The following is a 16,063-nucleotide window of genomic DNA, read 5'->3' as shown; positions in this document are numbered from 1 at the left end:
CACAATTGTCCAATGTTGCCATCTTTACAAGATCTCAGCATTGGATTATTATGCAGAAAATCCAAAAGCAAGAACGTCATTGCTGAAATAAGGCAGAGGTGACTGCAATAGCTGGACCACGGAGGCGAATGGAGGCATCCCAAAGGTGGCACTGAGATGGACTCCTCCAGGCAAAAGAGAACCTGGAAGACCGAGGACAGGCAACGGTGGAGGTGGGCATATGGTCCACAGGGGACGGAGATAATTAAGTAAGTAAATAAGTAGCTGGTTTGAGTGAGGGATAAGCAACGTTTTCAATATGTTTCAGTCTTCTAACAGGCTCCTATCTGCCAGAAATATGTATATGGTTTTGTGTTTATGTTCTCATCCATGGAGAAGTTGACTGGTGTTATAACCTCCCAAACACTTACACGTGTATTTCTTCAACTTAAATAGTTAAGGATGCCGCCCCACTTTTATTCTCCTCATCATCTGCACCATCGCCATGACAGCGGAGCACAACACAGCCTCACGTGAGATGGATGACATAAAGTTTCTTTCCAGGCGCCGGATTGCTTTTTCCCAGAGCAGCACTATGTACCACAGGCCTGGCCCACTGCTCTGCTTTTGTGTTTCCTCCCCTCTGTGGTTGAGGTAGAAAAAAACTGATTGGCCAATGTCAGCAATTCTGCAGCAGTCCTTCTGGAATACTCATCACTTATGTGGCACTGTTTCCAAAAAAATGCTCTCACCTTATTTCAGAGTGGCAGGTTTTCCCATAGTGGTGTTTTCCATTCTTTTAAATAATGCTCGCCTCTCCGCTTTCCTTCCGCTCAGTCCAGCTTTCCCTTGTCTGTTTTCCATTGCATAACTGCAGCCACTCTCAGTTGGTCTCTCTCTCTTCTGGCCAAAAGATTAAAAGGCTCAGAAAATCCCACCATTATTATGACTTCAACTTTCCACTTTATGTGCGTCCTTGCAGAGGGAACAAAGTATTATCCTTACAGTTACAGTTAGCATTCTTGTATGATGTAACCTTCTTCTTGTGCACTGAGTGGAAATCCTTGAACAAGAGTGACATAATATATTATTGTGTATTAACAGTGAGCATTATGATAGGGGATACAATCAAACATTACATTTTGACAGGATCATACACTTTAATGAACTCCCTCCATGCATCTATGCATCCATTCGCCGCTCGTTCAGGACTGGGTCGTGGTGGAAGCGTGATGGTAGTCCAGATGTCTGTTTCCCCAGCAACGTCTTAGAAAAAAACTAATTCAAGATTTAAGATTCCTTTATTGTTACATCTCAATTCTACAAGTGCAAGAGAGTAAAAATATTTGGTTACACTTACACTTACAATGAAAATACATTAAAATGGTACTATGCAATAAAATAAAACGTAATAAAATAGAATAATAATATTATATTATAATAACTTTCTGTTGATATGACTTCTGCTGTGCAGATATGGCTTTAATTCATGTATTGCCTTTCTTTGTAATTGATGACTTGAACTGTTCTGCACATTGAAATGTTTATTTTACATCAATCTGCACAGACACACATTTACACCTGCTTTTGTTTCAGAATAACTTATTTTGTGGCCCAAATTCTGCATAAGGTCCCTGAAAGACTTGTGCAGAGTTTCATAGAAAAGGAGAAAGCTTGTGAAGTGAGAGAGGCTCAGGTGATTATGGGATGTTACACCCTCCTGTGCAGCAGGTGGCGGTATGCACCGTCAAGATGTTGGCGACACCACAGTTAAACCAAGAGAAGAAGAACACGTTTCCGTTTCTACATCCATGTTCCTCACACTAGCGCGAAACTTCGAAATGTTGTGAAAAGTAACTTAATGAAATGGCTGAAACACATTCCAAGTCTAAACTTAAACGAAATAAATCGTCTGTGAAAGATCTCGAGCCGGAAATAACTTCCAGTGGAGCAGTGAGGAGGACATTTCCCAGAGGGAGCGCAGCACAGCCTGGACGGTGGGTGCTCTGTTTACCGCGTTCAGCCACGTTAAAACCCGGCCAAAGGATAGAAAAGTGCTTTTCATATAAGTTCCCCCGTTTTGTCTCGTGACTTTAATAAAGCCTTTGCTCGTTGAGAAAGCGAAACGACAAATGAGAGAACGAACATCCTTCAAAAATCGTAACAGTTTCATGTTTTCTTGTTTATTAGCTGAAGAACGTGATTTACAGAAAACCACTTAAGACCTTTTACCAACAAGTAGGCATGTTGGTGGTCTCACAGCAGACTGCTGTTCAGATGCAGAGCTGGAGAATTCCCTCACGTTGCTTGTTTTCTAAGGTGCGTTTTGGTTTAAATGTTTAATGTGTAACTCCGAAACGTGGCAGTATTTCTCTTCTAAACTGGGTCCATACAATCTCTAAAGTTCATTTTTGAGTTGTAGTAGTTTGCCTGTCAGTCAGTCAGGGCAACAAAAAAAACAAATTCGAGGAAAATGTTGAAACTCTGAGAGCCGTCAGAAAACATCTGTGGCACTAATGTTAATGGTAACGTTACGTTAGTTTGTTTATTGGACTACATTCAAAGTGGCAGCAACTAGAAAACGACCTGCATATTTGTCTTCCCGGTGGCGGTGCAGCCAGGAGAGTAGCTCGCACAATAACAACAAAGGAACAAAAGAAAAAAAAGGAGGTACGATTTATGGCAGGGCTGTTTTTTTTAGATTGCAAAAATGCACCTAATAACGTCATAATTTAGTGTGAGGTTTATTCCATGCTGGGAAGAATTCCTTCACAGCTTTTTAAGAGAATGTCCTCCCAAATGAAAACAAGTAGAAACACAGGAGAGTAGTCAAATGTGGAGCAGCCATGCAATTAATTAATTACACAAAATTGTACAGAATCTGTGCTAGAAGAGAATACAAGAATTATAAACAATCACATTTTATTTATATAGTCCAGTGGTTCATTGACATCAGCGAACGCAGCATGGTGATTGTAAAAAAGAGAAAGGTGGATGCGGAATGTTGCACTTTCCAGCAGAAATGGACAAACAATTATTTATTTGTGGAAGTAAAAGGCCAGTGTGCCTAGTTTGTGCGGATGCACTTGCGGTGATGAAAAAGGCTCTCGAGCGTCATTACAGCATAAAACATGCCAAACTGCATGAGCTGAAAGGACGAGTGTGTTTGGATAAAGTTAACGCTCTTCGGTGGAGTTTGGCCCAACAAGCAGCTCTCTGCAGAGCGTAACGTAAAAACATGGAAAGATAAAACAGAAAGATACATGGATGAAAAAAAGGTGAATTCAATGGGCTGTGTCTTAAATGCAGAGGTTATGAGTTAAATAATTAGTACGGCCCTCGAAGGATTTTGTAAAAATTGAAACGGCCCTTGATGGGAACAAGGTTCCCCCCTGTTTTATAGGCTCTGCTATGCTGTTAAATCTGAGATTTGAACCATGAATAAAACTTTGGAATTGGAATTAATGGTAACAAACTACCGCTCTGGTCGGGACTTGCACTCTGGCTGGGCGTAGCAGCAGAGTTAACATCAGCATCACTGCTGCTGATTCAGGCTGTGTGCATTTAAAAAACACGAAAGCATGCACATAAATTAGATAAATAACATAAGCGTTTAGTTTATTTAATAAAAGAGCACCTGTTCAATGTGAAAAGGGAGTTGTGATTTGGTGCTATATATTAAAAAATGTCTTACCATTGCATTTGACACTTCTGAATACAGTGGCGTATTAGGGCAATTGAAGGTAAAAACAAAAAAATATTTTTATATTCTTATTTAGAAGTTGTATTATGTAATTTCAATCTCAGAGTATTTGAGTTTTTATAATAACATAATATCTAATGATAAGAAAAATATAAGAATTTAAATACAAAATTAATATAATCAATATCTAATATGAATACTAAGAATAATAATTATAATAATACAAACAGAATAACAATCAACATTAAAATTAAGGGGAGACAATTAGCCTACATTTTATTTGATGGGGGGACAGTAAGGGACCTCGATAATGGATAGGGGGGTGCTGGCCCAAAAAAGGTTGAGAACCACTGATGTAGCCCAATGATGCAAATTACACATCTGTCTGACTGTACAACATACAAAACATATCAATATGTGCAATAGATGTTGTGTGTACAGAATAAACAACATAATACAATTACAACATAAACAATCCATATTAAATTGATTATTGCGTGAACATGTATGAGAAATATGGATCCAGGAGGATGTCAAAAAGCTTCCAGGTGTCGACCAAAAATAATAACGTGGGCGTCAGGCGCAGCCACGAGTCATCATCCAGATGTAACCATTAAAAGTGGCAACCTGCCATAAAGTGTAGTACAATGCTATATACAGTTGATTTAAAAATATCACCTTGTTTCTAAAAATGCATTTACATGTGTGCCTTTACTATCTTAAAAATACAGATACAAATACATGTTTCTCTCTTACTTTGTGATTTACACAAGCAGACACTGTGCACCACATCAAAGAGCAGTTTCATAAATAAATTCATTGACGGATTAAAAATGCATACAAAAAAGAACACCATATCCTGCGTTCCCCTATTGGGTATTGGAAGACTAAATCCAGTTTTTATACATCTGAAAAACTTAATTTTTTAATTTATTGTGAAACAGAAACGTGTGTAAATAAAAGGCTGGGTGAAGAGAAGTATTGTGTGGTTTCAGGTCAGTGGCTCCTGCGGCAGTGTGGTGGAGCCACCAGCAGCTGCCTGCTGTGGAGAGTCTGTGGGCGTCGATACTGAAGTGTGCTCTGCTGGAGGATCAGCACTGGGACCTTCCTCATCTTACACATTCATCTGCAGCGGTATGTTACTCTCATGTGTACCTCACTGCGCATGATGAAACTCACAACATGACTCTCATTAGAGAGACTCACATCAACACGCAAAGTTCCAAATGTTCTAAAATGTTCTTGTTGTGTGCTTACTGTAGTGATGTCATCGTGCTTTAGTCTGGTTATGTCAGTAGGTCAGGACAAGTTAGTTTCATGATCAATGAGTCTCTCACAGTCTGTCGGGGAATGCTTGTGGCCTCTTTCTTTTAGATAATGTAAAATAGATTAAATGTACATTGTGCTGTATTTACCATGTGAGCTGCTCGATTATGGCAAGAATCATAGTCGGGATTATGTTTTGTCGATATTTAGATCACGATTATTTAACATAGTTACTCATTGACTTTGGAAACATCATGCATTTATTCAACTTTTAAAAATAGATTTTCTTGAACACCAACTGAATATTTTGTTTTATAATTTCATATATATGTAATTGTTAAATAATAAATACATTAAATAAATTAGATCAAAATAAATAAGATTCACCGTGTTGCAATGTAAGTGCACTTCAACAACAGACTAAAAACCACAAAACATAAATCTTCAATATTTAAAAATGTGAGATCAAATGATGTTGTAGTGCCCTGCCACAACCTACTGAAGACTCCTAAATATTCAACATTCTGGTATTTACACTGACCAAAAATATAAACGCAACACTTTTGTTTTTGCTCCCATTTTTCATGAGCTGAAATTAAAGATCTGAGACTTTCTATGAACACAAAGGCCTATTTCTCTCAAACATTGTTCACAAATGTGTTTAAATCTGTTAGTGAGTACTGAGATAATCCATCCACCTCACAGGTGTGGCATATCAAGATGCTGATTAGACAGCATGATTACTGCACAGGTGTGTCTTAGACTGCTCACAATAAAAGGCCGCTCTGTGTAGTTTTATCTTGAAAAGAGACATTTATTAGGCACTGAACGGGGGGGTATCTGGTGCGACCACCATTTGCCTCCCGCACTGCAACACATCTCCTTCACATAGAGTTCATCAGGTTGTTGGTTGTGGCCTGTGGAATGTTGGTCCTGTGAAGTTGCTGGGTATCAGCAGGAACTGGAACACGCTGTCGTGTACGTCGATCCAAAGCATCCCAAACATGCTCAGTGGTGACATGTCCGGTGAGTACGCAGGCCAGGCAAGAACTGGGATGTTTTCAGCTTCTAGGTGTTGTGTACAGATCCTTGCAACATCATCCTGCTGCAACATGAGGTGATGGTGGTGGACGAATGGCACAACAACGGGCCTCAGGATCTCGTCACGGTATCTCTGTGCATTCAAAATGCCATCAATAAAATTCACCTGTGTTGTCCATAACATAAGCCTGCCCATACCATAACCCCACCGCCACCATGGGCCACTCGATTCACAACGTTGACATCAGCAAACACCCACATGACGCCACACACGCTGTCTGCCATCTGCCCTGTACAGTGAAGAGAACACCTCTCCAAAGTGCCAGACGCCATCCAAGGTCATTTGCCCACTCAAGTCGGTTACGACGACGAACTGCAGTCAGGTCAAGACCCGGTGAGGACGACGAGCCTGCAGATGAACTTCCCTGAGACGGTTTCTGACAGTTTGTGCAGAAATTGTTGCATCAGCTGTCCGGGTGGCTGTTCTCAGATTATCTTGCAGGTGAAGATGCCGGATGAGGAGGTCCTGGGCTGCTGTGGTTACACGTGGTCTGCGGTTGTGAGGCCGGTTGGATGTACTGCCAAATTCTCGGAAACGCCTTTGGAGACGGCTTATGGTACAGAAATGAACATTGAATTCATGGGCAACAGTTCTGGCGGACATTCCTGCTGTCAGCAGGCCAACTGCACGCTGTGTGATTAAACTGCACATGTCAGAGTGAACCTTTATTGTGAGCAGTCTAAGACACACCTGTGCAGTAATCATGCTGTCTAATCAGCATCTTGATATGCCACACCTGTGAGGTGGATGGATTATCTCAGTGCTCACTTACAGATTTAAACACATTTGTGAACAATGTTTGAGAGAAATAGGCCTTTGTGTTCATAGAAAGTCTCAGATCTTTGATTTCAGATCGTGAAACATGGGAGCAAAAACTAAAGTGTTGCGTTTATATTTGTGGTCAGTGTATAAAGAATATATTTCAGTCAGTAACTCATTGAAAACGGAGGGGTGTGCATCGCTGTAAAGAGAAGGCGTTGGACTTGTAACACCAGACAAAGCAAAGTCACATTATGGGTGCGTGGTGCTGCAGTTGTTGGTGCCAGCTGCCCAACACCAAACTTGTTATCGCAAAAACATTTTCACAACGTCTGGTTATTGTTAGTCTTCTGGATTGTATTTAGTGACTACAAAGCTCATGAATACTTCTCACCACCATCTCGGCCTCCATGTGTTCACCACCAGCGAGCATTTCAATAGTCCTAACTGCTTACTGCTTTACCACCAAAGCAGCTTTGACGTTTGTATTTAAAGTGCTAATCTTTATGAAACCTCTGGTATGGTACCAGATGATGGATTCAGTGTTTTGACTGTGTGGTAACCGGTTCCTTTGTTTACACTCTTGGGTTAATACAAACCAGGGCGAGTTGTGCAACATGCCTAAACACAATGGCCTTTAAATTACTATTCTTCCATTGTCCCTTTTTTACATTTCTTTTTTACATTTATTGCAACTTTAATCATCCGTCCTAAGCTGTAAAAAAAAAAAAAAAAGGAGTTTCCCTTCGATTTAAACGATGCTGGCATTGAGTCTTGCATCTGCTTTTTCTCCCGTGTCACTTCAGAGACCCGCAGCATTAAAGTTAGACGAGCAGCGGTGGTGTGACCTCAGTGGAGAGGTCGCTCCCCTGCCTCAGTCAAGTCAAGCCCCCACCCAAAGACCACGGCCATCCCTCCACCGCTGGGAGGAGCCGGCATCAAGTGATGAGAAGAGTGAAGAAGAAGAGTCTGGAGCGGTCAACAGAGAACAGCTGCTCACAAACCAGGAGAAGTCTGACCGCCAAGTTTCTCTGCAGGGGGAGGCGGAACATAAAGAGGAGGTGCAGAGGAGTGACGGAGGAGCAGCAGGAGGGGCGGGGCTGCAGAGCTGCCCCATATGCCTGCTGGTGTTCCATGTTGGGTAAGAGATGCAACACACTTCTCATGTTGTGTTTACTAAAACCGGAGTAACGTCGGGATTCTTTCTCCTCCATCCTGCTCTCTTATGTTTGGAGAAGTGAGTACGTCGGGTTGAGCTCTTTGTTCAACTGCCTTTTATTTCCATTCATTTGTCTGGCCACGTGCCCAGGACAAGAGGATCTCCAAGACCCCCCGCAGAGTAGTGAAAGGTTAGAGGGCCCTCTTGGGCTCTGACACACGACCAGGCTGTGCTCACTCTGCAGGTGTCCTGCAGAAACAATAACCTCTGTCGCCTCCCGTCCTCCACTATCATACTATAATATCCCTCTCGTTTGCGTACTTGTGTAAATAACTGGACTTGGAATGATTATTTGTTTTCCCACGATCAAGTAGTGAAAAGAAACTTTCTAAATCTCAGTTACAAAATGTAAATGTGTCTGATACTTTGGTGAATAAATAAAAACGTGCAAGCTAATTACGTTCCCATCAGCTGCACTCAGCTCATTAGCAAACGTTAGCATGCTATCACGCTAACCTTAGATGGTGAACATGGTAAATGTTATACGTACTGACGTCAACATGATAACGTTGTCATAGTGAGCACGTTAGCATTTATCCTAAAGCACCGTTGTTTAGTGCTGTAGCTAATAGTTGGCGTTCAGATTCTACATCAACATGTGAATGCTGCAGTCACATAAAGATCAGACGTGATGATTCCAGTGGTGGCTGCGGAGGATTGTTTCTGACTTGTGTGATCCAAACAATTTCTCATAACTCCAGAGCATTGTGAATCCAAAAGTCAACATTAAAAAAAAAAAAAGATTGATATAATCATTTCCAAAATCCACATCATGTTCTCATCTAACCAAATGTTCTGCTTCAATACGTATTTGTTGGTGTTTCGCCTTTCAAAACTTTTAAAAACATATTTTTTAAGGGTTATGAAGTCATAAAATATGATAGCAGACATTGAAACCTTCATTCATACTTTTCAAAAGCTTTGAATGTAGAAACAGTAGGGTCCTACTGTTGTGTCTGTTACAGCCTCATAGAGCTGCTGGCTGGCTGCAGTCAGTAAAGTAAGTCTTACCCAACATGCTGCATGTGATCAGTTTGGATTCTTGGCTCTAATACTTGAGCCAAAATCTTTACTTTGTTTTTACCCGATTTCTAAGTGAGTAAGAGCGTCAGGACCAACAGATCTCCTTGTTCCTGTCTCTCCAGGTCCACCCAGATGGACTGTGACGGCCACCTGGCCCAGTGTCTGTCGGAGGCGAATATGGACATGACCTGGTGAGCCGACAGGACGCTGGCTGCTGTCCAGCAGAAGACACACACGCACACGCACACACAGTCGAGAGTCGGATCATATAGAGGGTACGGCCACAGAGCCGCTCGTACAGAGATCACCTTACCCAGGCTCAAGGTGACAGAACCAGGACGGTAACCTCTGTGGAGAGACGTCATGTAAGCTGTGATCCAAACGGCATTTTTAAAGCTCGACTCGAGCCTGTGGTGCCTTTTTCAGCCTGATTCCAGCTGGTCAAGAGGAACTCTAAAACTGAAAACACAATTCTGCCTGCCTCATCCCGAGAGACCACAATGGAACCGGGGCCAAAGCGGCTTTCACATAAATATATGTTATTTGACTAAATCAAGTCATTGAAGGTTAGGTTTCAAAAGGGGGAAGGGTTTGTGGCTCATGTAATGCTTAACATAGAAATATTTCAAATCAATTTAATTATTTCACATATCATCTCTGGAGCACTTTTACTTTTTTTTTTTACTTTATATTTAAATTGCTTAAAGGTATAATACAAAACATTTCTGCATTAAAATGTCTAAAAACAACTAGATCTATGTAGGTTTGTACTTACTTTTTCCCAAATGTTTCCAACAATTTTCAAACCTATAGAAATGTCATTTTAATCAAGATTACGCTCATCTGGACTCCTGTAACGGCGTTGTATCCCCTTTGAGCAGCGTCAGCGTTGTTTTTGTCCGCCAGAAGCTTCATAAAATGACTTTATCAGGTTTTAAGCTACATTCTTACCAGAGACTTTTTAGATCTTGGTCGTTTCTAATATATTTAACCAGATGAAGGATTTTAGTCTTCGTCAGTCTGGATCTTATCAGAGAAACAAGCTGAGCAAACTTAAGCCCGTGTCCACTGGGGAACACTGATTTTTACCGTGAAACTGCTTATTCAGTGTGTGTGTGTGTGTGTGTGTGTGTGTGTGTGTGTGTGTTTTGAAGTGGAGGAGATCTGCGCATGATTGTGTAAAAACCTCCTGAATGATAAACACTGAAGGAATCCTCACTGGGAGAAGCTGACTGCAATGGTGGCGAAGACAACAACTCCCATGATCCCACGCTACTTCACGACACCATCAAACTCAGTGTTTTTGTATCGTTCACATTGAGAGCCCCCTAGTGGCAGAAAATGACATATTGTGCTTCTGATCAGCTCTGGCTCAATGCAATACTAAAATTAATTTCTCACAAACATTCCAAGTTTATTCTCTCCATATCAAATAAACACAGGAAATGGTGTTGGTGATAAAGATTGGTTAATTGCATTGTTCTCATCTCCCAGTATAAACAGTAGGAGGTGATCAGAGGATGTGCTGGTGTGAGGTCAATTCCCAAGCGACACACACACACACACACACAAAACTGTAGCATCTGCACACATTTTTTTGCCGTAGTCTGCAAAAAGGAAGGGCTCAGTTCACGGAAAACCAGTATCATTTTTAATAATTACACATATTTACAAAGATGCGGTGAAGCAAAATTAAGCATAGCCAACCAGCATTATTTTCCAACTAAGATCATGGACCGGGTTCATTCATTTTGAGATAAAGAGTCTCTCTCTCTTTAGTTAGTTTGTGGCCTTCACTGTTCTGTAAAATGGTTTCAAGGACTCCCAGTTCATCCATTGGTCCCTCAAGAAAAACAAAACTAATGCCACTAATGTTTGTGCAAATAGATCAACAAAACATGGCATTAATACAACGCAGCAAATGAGATGGAGATTGGGGGGTTGGAGGAGGAAGCTTCCTCGAATGTTTAAGTGATTTCTAGCTCCTGTGTGTGTGTGTGTGTGTTCTCGTGTTCTCGTGTTCTCTAATCAGTGACTGAAGCTGTTTCATTATCTCTCCTCTCTCTATCAGTTCCTTCCCTGCCCGTAAAGGCCCTACAGCTAATTGAGACCATTTGACTCAGGATCAGCTAATTAATCCTATTATGTGCTTATCAAATTAGCACGGGTCAGATTTCATCAACTTACTCCTCGGAAGCGCACAGACGTCGAGATCAACACGACGCTCACTTCAGAGGCGACAAGTTCTTTCTGTCGGCGGCTTTAATCCGTGCTTGTAGTCGATATTCAAAGATTTGGATTCTAGCTCAGGCTTTTATCAGCACACGGCTGTGAAATTAAGTCAAAAATACGTTGCCTGCTGTGCATAAAGGTGACAATATATGACGTTAAACTTGCCTAAAACTCCACTGAATACAAATAAACTCACGGTTTGTGCATACTCTGCACCAGCAGCTGCGGAAACGTACATTTAGATTTGATGGATAATAACTGATGGAATGAGCGAACAGGTTGGAGAGGCTGGCTTTACACGGGGCAACTGTTGTGTTGCTAACCCAGAGCCCTTCATCATCAGGACTGCTATTCATTGAAAACATGTGACTCAAGATTCAGTATAAATACCAAAACTACTTGTTGTCGATACGTTTGCAGAGTAGAAACGATGTTTTAACTCTTTTTCTTCATTTAACAAAGTGCTCAGTGCATCAGTGTTAAATAACAAAACCTGTCTGAATTAAATATTGTCTGAAGTTGGGAACATTTTATAATTTATATTAAGACATATGTGACCAAATAAAATAAAAACAAGAATATAAGAATTTAAATGTCTTAAAATAATGACAAATGCCCATCACAAGTTACAGTTATTGTCTTTTGACCTACTTCAATTTTAGTATTTTCTTCATAAGTGTAAAAATACCAACTAATAAATGTTTGAAGTAGACATTAAAACAAGAGAAGCAGTGAATTGCTCTCCGTGTGATGAAACAATGTAATGAAAGGAAACGTTTCCAGTCTGTAAACTGAAATGTAACTGCACATCTGCTCTGTAATTTACATGTGCTGTGCGTTTAAGACTAAATAACACGTTTTACAATTGATATCTTTTGGTTTCTTGATGCTTTTGTTATTCAACAACATGCTGCCTGTCCTTTGCCTGCGCACTGCAGTCACCAGTGCCAATGACTTTACATCGTCTCTCGTTTCTTTTCCTTTTAGAAATAAAAAAGTATAAACAATACATTTGAATATCATTTATCATTTCAAAAAGAGATTATTTGAGTCATTTCATTGGACTGATATAACCAAAGGAATAACGTAACAGTTTAGGTTGCACTGAGCTGTAATTGCACCGTATAAAGCCAGCCTTAAACAGAGACAGAAACACAGAATGAGCCCAAAATGGAAATGGAGACACATTTCCACAGGACAGCACAACCCACCGGTTACATGATATTTTCGACCGGCCGCAGATGGTCACGCAGTAGCAGCTGGTGTAGAAGAATCTGAGCTCGGCCAGCAAGCATGTACACACTGTGGAGTCCGAAGCCAGTGGGCTGCTTCGTTTTTCAGCTGAAGTAGTGATATAACGTGTTTCTAAAAGGCCCAGACTCCGAATCGACATCATAGAACTAGCGGCGACGACGGCTGACTGTTGCCTCACGTCGCCTGCGTCTTGGCCAGGAAAGCTGCGAGACTGTGAGGCAGCCTGTATGCACCTTTATACTGGACTGTATGGAGGCTCCCTGCTGCAGCGCACCCATCTGTTTCAAAATGATCATCTCAACATTCTGTCTCTTACTGCCACCAGTTGTAGTCTATCTGATGTTAGCTTGGATGCTACTCTTCTGAATCTATAGAGCAGATAAACAATCGATTCTACACTGATTATTTTTGTATTGATTCATTCGAAATAAAAAGATTCAGTCTTGTGTGCAGGAGACTTTTCTCCAAAAATATTGATTCTACTAAAAAGTGTCTGGACCAACGCTCACTTTACGCTTGTCGTGTAGCCATGGCTTCAGCTTCCCTTTACCTACTGAAGCCGGGATGGGTGAAGAAATGTTCAATAAGAGATCAGTGCAATCAGAGCCACGGTAATTAATACGATCTTTGAGGCACTTCTTAAATAAAAAGTTGTCTCCCAGTACACCCCCCCCCCCACCCCACACCCCATTTGTGAAAATCCTAAAAGATAGCAAAAAAGAAATGTTTGTGGTTATGATGAAAATGTGCCACTTGCATCAATAAAAAGGCATCAATTCTGGATTCACTACCTACATTATAATACACAATAATAACTTATTATTTTCCTTTGTCATTGTACATTCTTGTTTTGTGTGAGGCCTTGCCCCCCCCCCCCTACAAGATAGAAAAGAAATAAGTGCATGTAAAATTTCAAGTTCTTCTGCAGAACTGTCATATTTATCCAGGGATGTGAGATGGGTTGAAATGTGTTCATGATGGCAGGCACAGAATGAAACCGCTCTCTGTACAAATGACAAAGCCGGCCGTGCTTTGACATGACGATGGACATTCAGAGAGGAGAAAGGAATGAAGCCGAGGGAGAAAAAGAATAGAAAAGAAAAAGGGGAAGACAACATAACGTCAGGGAATGTTCTTGAAGTCCAGTGTCTTGGTTTTCCTCGTAGATACCAAGAAAAGAAGAGTTTGGTATTCCAACAAAACAATCTGAACGGTCCAGGAAGGAAACTTTCCCGTTCTCCAGTTTGCTTTGCCTCGTTGATAAGGTCCAGAGGGTGAGTTCGTCCTACCTGTTGTCCTTTACTCTTTCTCCTCCTTCTCCTCCTACTCCTCCTCGCCTTTCAGAGTTGGCTTGCAACTGGCTTTTGGCTGAGACGGCAGCTTGGACAGACAGTAGGTGGGCGAAGGAGGAAGCTGGTCTCTCCTTCATACAGACTCTTCTGTGGATAGCAGCAGGGGGTTGATGTATTCAAATCCCTCAAACTCTGACTGGTCTATTCTCTTGATGACGTCCCTGAGGAGAGCGAGTCAGAAAGATGAATTAGAGGTGTTGTTATCACAAACCCAGAGCTCAGTATCATCCGCAACCAACCTGGATCACATTGTTAGAAGAAGCAGTTTCACAACACGGGCAGAAAGAGTCTCCCTACTCCTTTTAGTCCACGTTTTTAAATCAAACAATCTCGATACAGATTTCAATACTTCGACCCTCACTCATTAATTATCGTGCTTGTGATCAGTAAGTCCCAGTGAGTTTAGAAAAGGGTGGACTAGTTCTGGGGCATTTTTATGCTTTTAATGCCAAGGAGACGGTAAAGAAAAGACAGGAAGTTGGGAAGTGAGAAGGGGAATGACATTCAACAAAGGTCCCAGGCAGGATTGGGATTGTGATTTAGAGTTTAGACTAAGGTAATTCATTTATTGTGGCACCATGCTCAGCATTTGGAGTAACTTGATATGGAAGATTTAGAAAAATATAAAGTGACAGACTCGACCATGCCTAAAAATCCAGAGTATCTTTAAAGTTCACATAATTATCCTTTTAATTATAAAGCAGGTCTTTTGATGTGAAAATACATTTTATAACAAACATTTAATGTTTTTGTGGGTACCTGCCAAAAAGTCTAAAACCTGGAAACCACATGATGGGTTAATATTTCTTTGTTAGTTTATTTGGGAATAAATCCTTGAAACATCCCTCAGTACATGATGTCAAGTGAGACAGAAAGAACATGGTGTAGAATAATCAGTGGAGGAACTCAAACTGCTTCTTTGTTTCCTGAGTATGCTGCTTCCATTAACAAAGGCATAATGTCAGGTAAATGGAGCGGAACCCCATAACTAGTGGGCTCAGAGTGGCTGGGTAAAAATAAATGTACTCCCTTAGCAACACTGCTGGCTGCCTCTGCTGCTTACTCATCTGTGTGTGCGTGTGAGTGTGCGTGGTGATGGTGAGACCAGGAACTGAAGCCCAAAAAGGAGGCCTCTCGCTGGGAAAGGCTGAGAGGCTTTCTCCCTACAGAAACTGGGCAGAAGGCTTTGAAGTTAAAACAATAGATGTGTTCACGCTCCTTCCCCCTGGTGTACCAGGTGGGTGGGGGTCTCATTTTAGGGGCCACTGCCAGTGTCAAACAGGTTGCAGCAGATCCCACCCACATAGAGTGCAAGGACAACTGAATGAAATGCTATAGTGTCTTTTTTTCAGTTTGCAGACTAGAATACTGATGAATCAAATAGTTTCCCTCCATCTGATCTCCTGTGAAGGACTCTCACTGTAGGAGTAGGTCAACCACCAATGCATAAATTACATCTAGAAAATAGTGTATTTCTATTTTGGAGTTTCTGAGAGAACAGAGAGGCAGAAAGAAAAAAACCCACAAAGAGAGATACACAAAAGAGAGAGGAGAGGGTTTGGGAGTTGACCAAAACAAACAGTGTGTTCAACCAACGTAAATGTTGCCTTTTTTTTCAGGCTTGGATGACTGAAAGCATTACCAGATGCAGAATGAAGAGGAGAGAACGAGGAGGGAGTGAAGTGGGAGAGACAGAACCAGAGTAAAACAAAGAAGCATTAGGATATCTACACAGCATTTTCCTCCGAGACTGGTGTGTAACATGTATATTTTATTTACGAAATACACCGCGAGACGTGGTTTTACATCACATGATTTAACATTGGCCTATAACAGTTTCCATCCTTACATAGCCACAAATAGATACATTACCTCATTGCTATGCATGCTGCTAACAGCTTTGTTCAAAAGAGAACATTAGTATTAAAAAGAAGTTCTCTTTCTTTTACTTGAAGATCTTTGCGACACGAGGTGGTGGTGCTCATGAGAACATTACCGCTTTTGTCCACAGGGGCCACCAAAATCCACACAAAATTAAAGTTCTTCGCGGTTGCATTAAGGCACAGAGGCAAGTTTAACAAAGTGCAGCGGCATGAAAGAAAGTAACAATAAGAACTAAAGTTTCAGGTATGTTTTGAGTTCAGTCAGAGAGACTACACTACTAGCTAGCTACA

General features: G+C 41.2%; 2 protein-coding genes across 4 annotated transcripts in view; one reads left to right on the top strand and one right to left on the bottom strand.

Moving 5' to 3' along the window:
• Positions 1-1,668: 1,668 nt before the first annotated feature.
• si:ch73-70k4.1 (uncharacterized) lies at positions 1,669-11,387 on the top strand. 2 transcript variants are annotated; one of them, XM_029435070.1, is made up of 5 exons: positions 1,669-1,976; positions 4,678-4,816; positions 7,616-7,950; positions 9,174-9,242; positions 10,206-11,387. In XM_029435070.1, the coding sequence occupies exons 1-5, from the start codon at positions 1,846-1,848 to the stop codon at positions 10,231-10,233; spliced, it is 702 nt and encodes a 233-aa protein (XP_029290930.1). In that variant the 5' UTR covers positions 1,669-1,845; the 3' UTR covers positions 10,234-11,387. The 2 variants fall into 2 exon arrangements, with proteins under 2 accessions (XP_029290930.1, XP_029290931.1); XM_029435071.1 differs by lacking the exon at positions 10,206-11,387 and having other exon boundaries at positions 1,679-1,976; positions 9,174-10,187.
• Positions 10,680-16,063, bottom strand: part of prkcz (protein kinase C, zeta) — a 104,812-nt gene continuing 99,428 nt past the window's right edge. For both annotated transcript variants that reach the window (XM_029435068.1, XM_029435069.1), the window contains one exon: positions 10,680-14,050. In XM_029435068.1, coding sequence (XP_029290928.1) covers positions 13,963-14,050 — 88 coding nt within the window. In that variant the 3' untranslated portion in view covers positions 10,680-13,962. The remainder of the gene's footprint in view (positions 14,051-16,063) is intronic.

This window comes from Cottoperca gobio, chromosome 7, assembly GCF_900634415.1.
Source record: "Cottoperca gobio chromosome 7, fCotGob3.1, whole genome shotgun sequence".
NCBI lineage: Eukaryota > Metazoa > Chordata > Actinopteri > Perciformes > Bovichtidae > Cottoperca > Cottoperca gobio.
The sequence above is the reverse complement of the archived record's forward strand: the minus strand, read 5'-3'. Positions and strand labels throughout refer to the sequence as shown.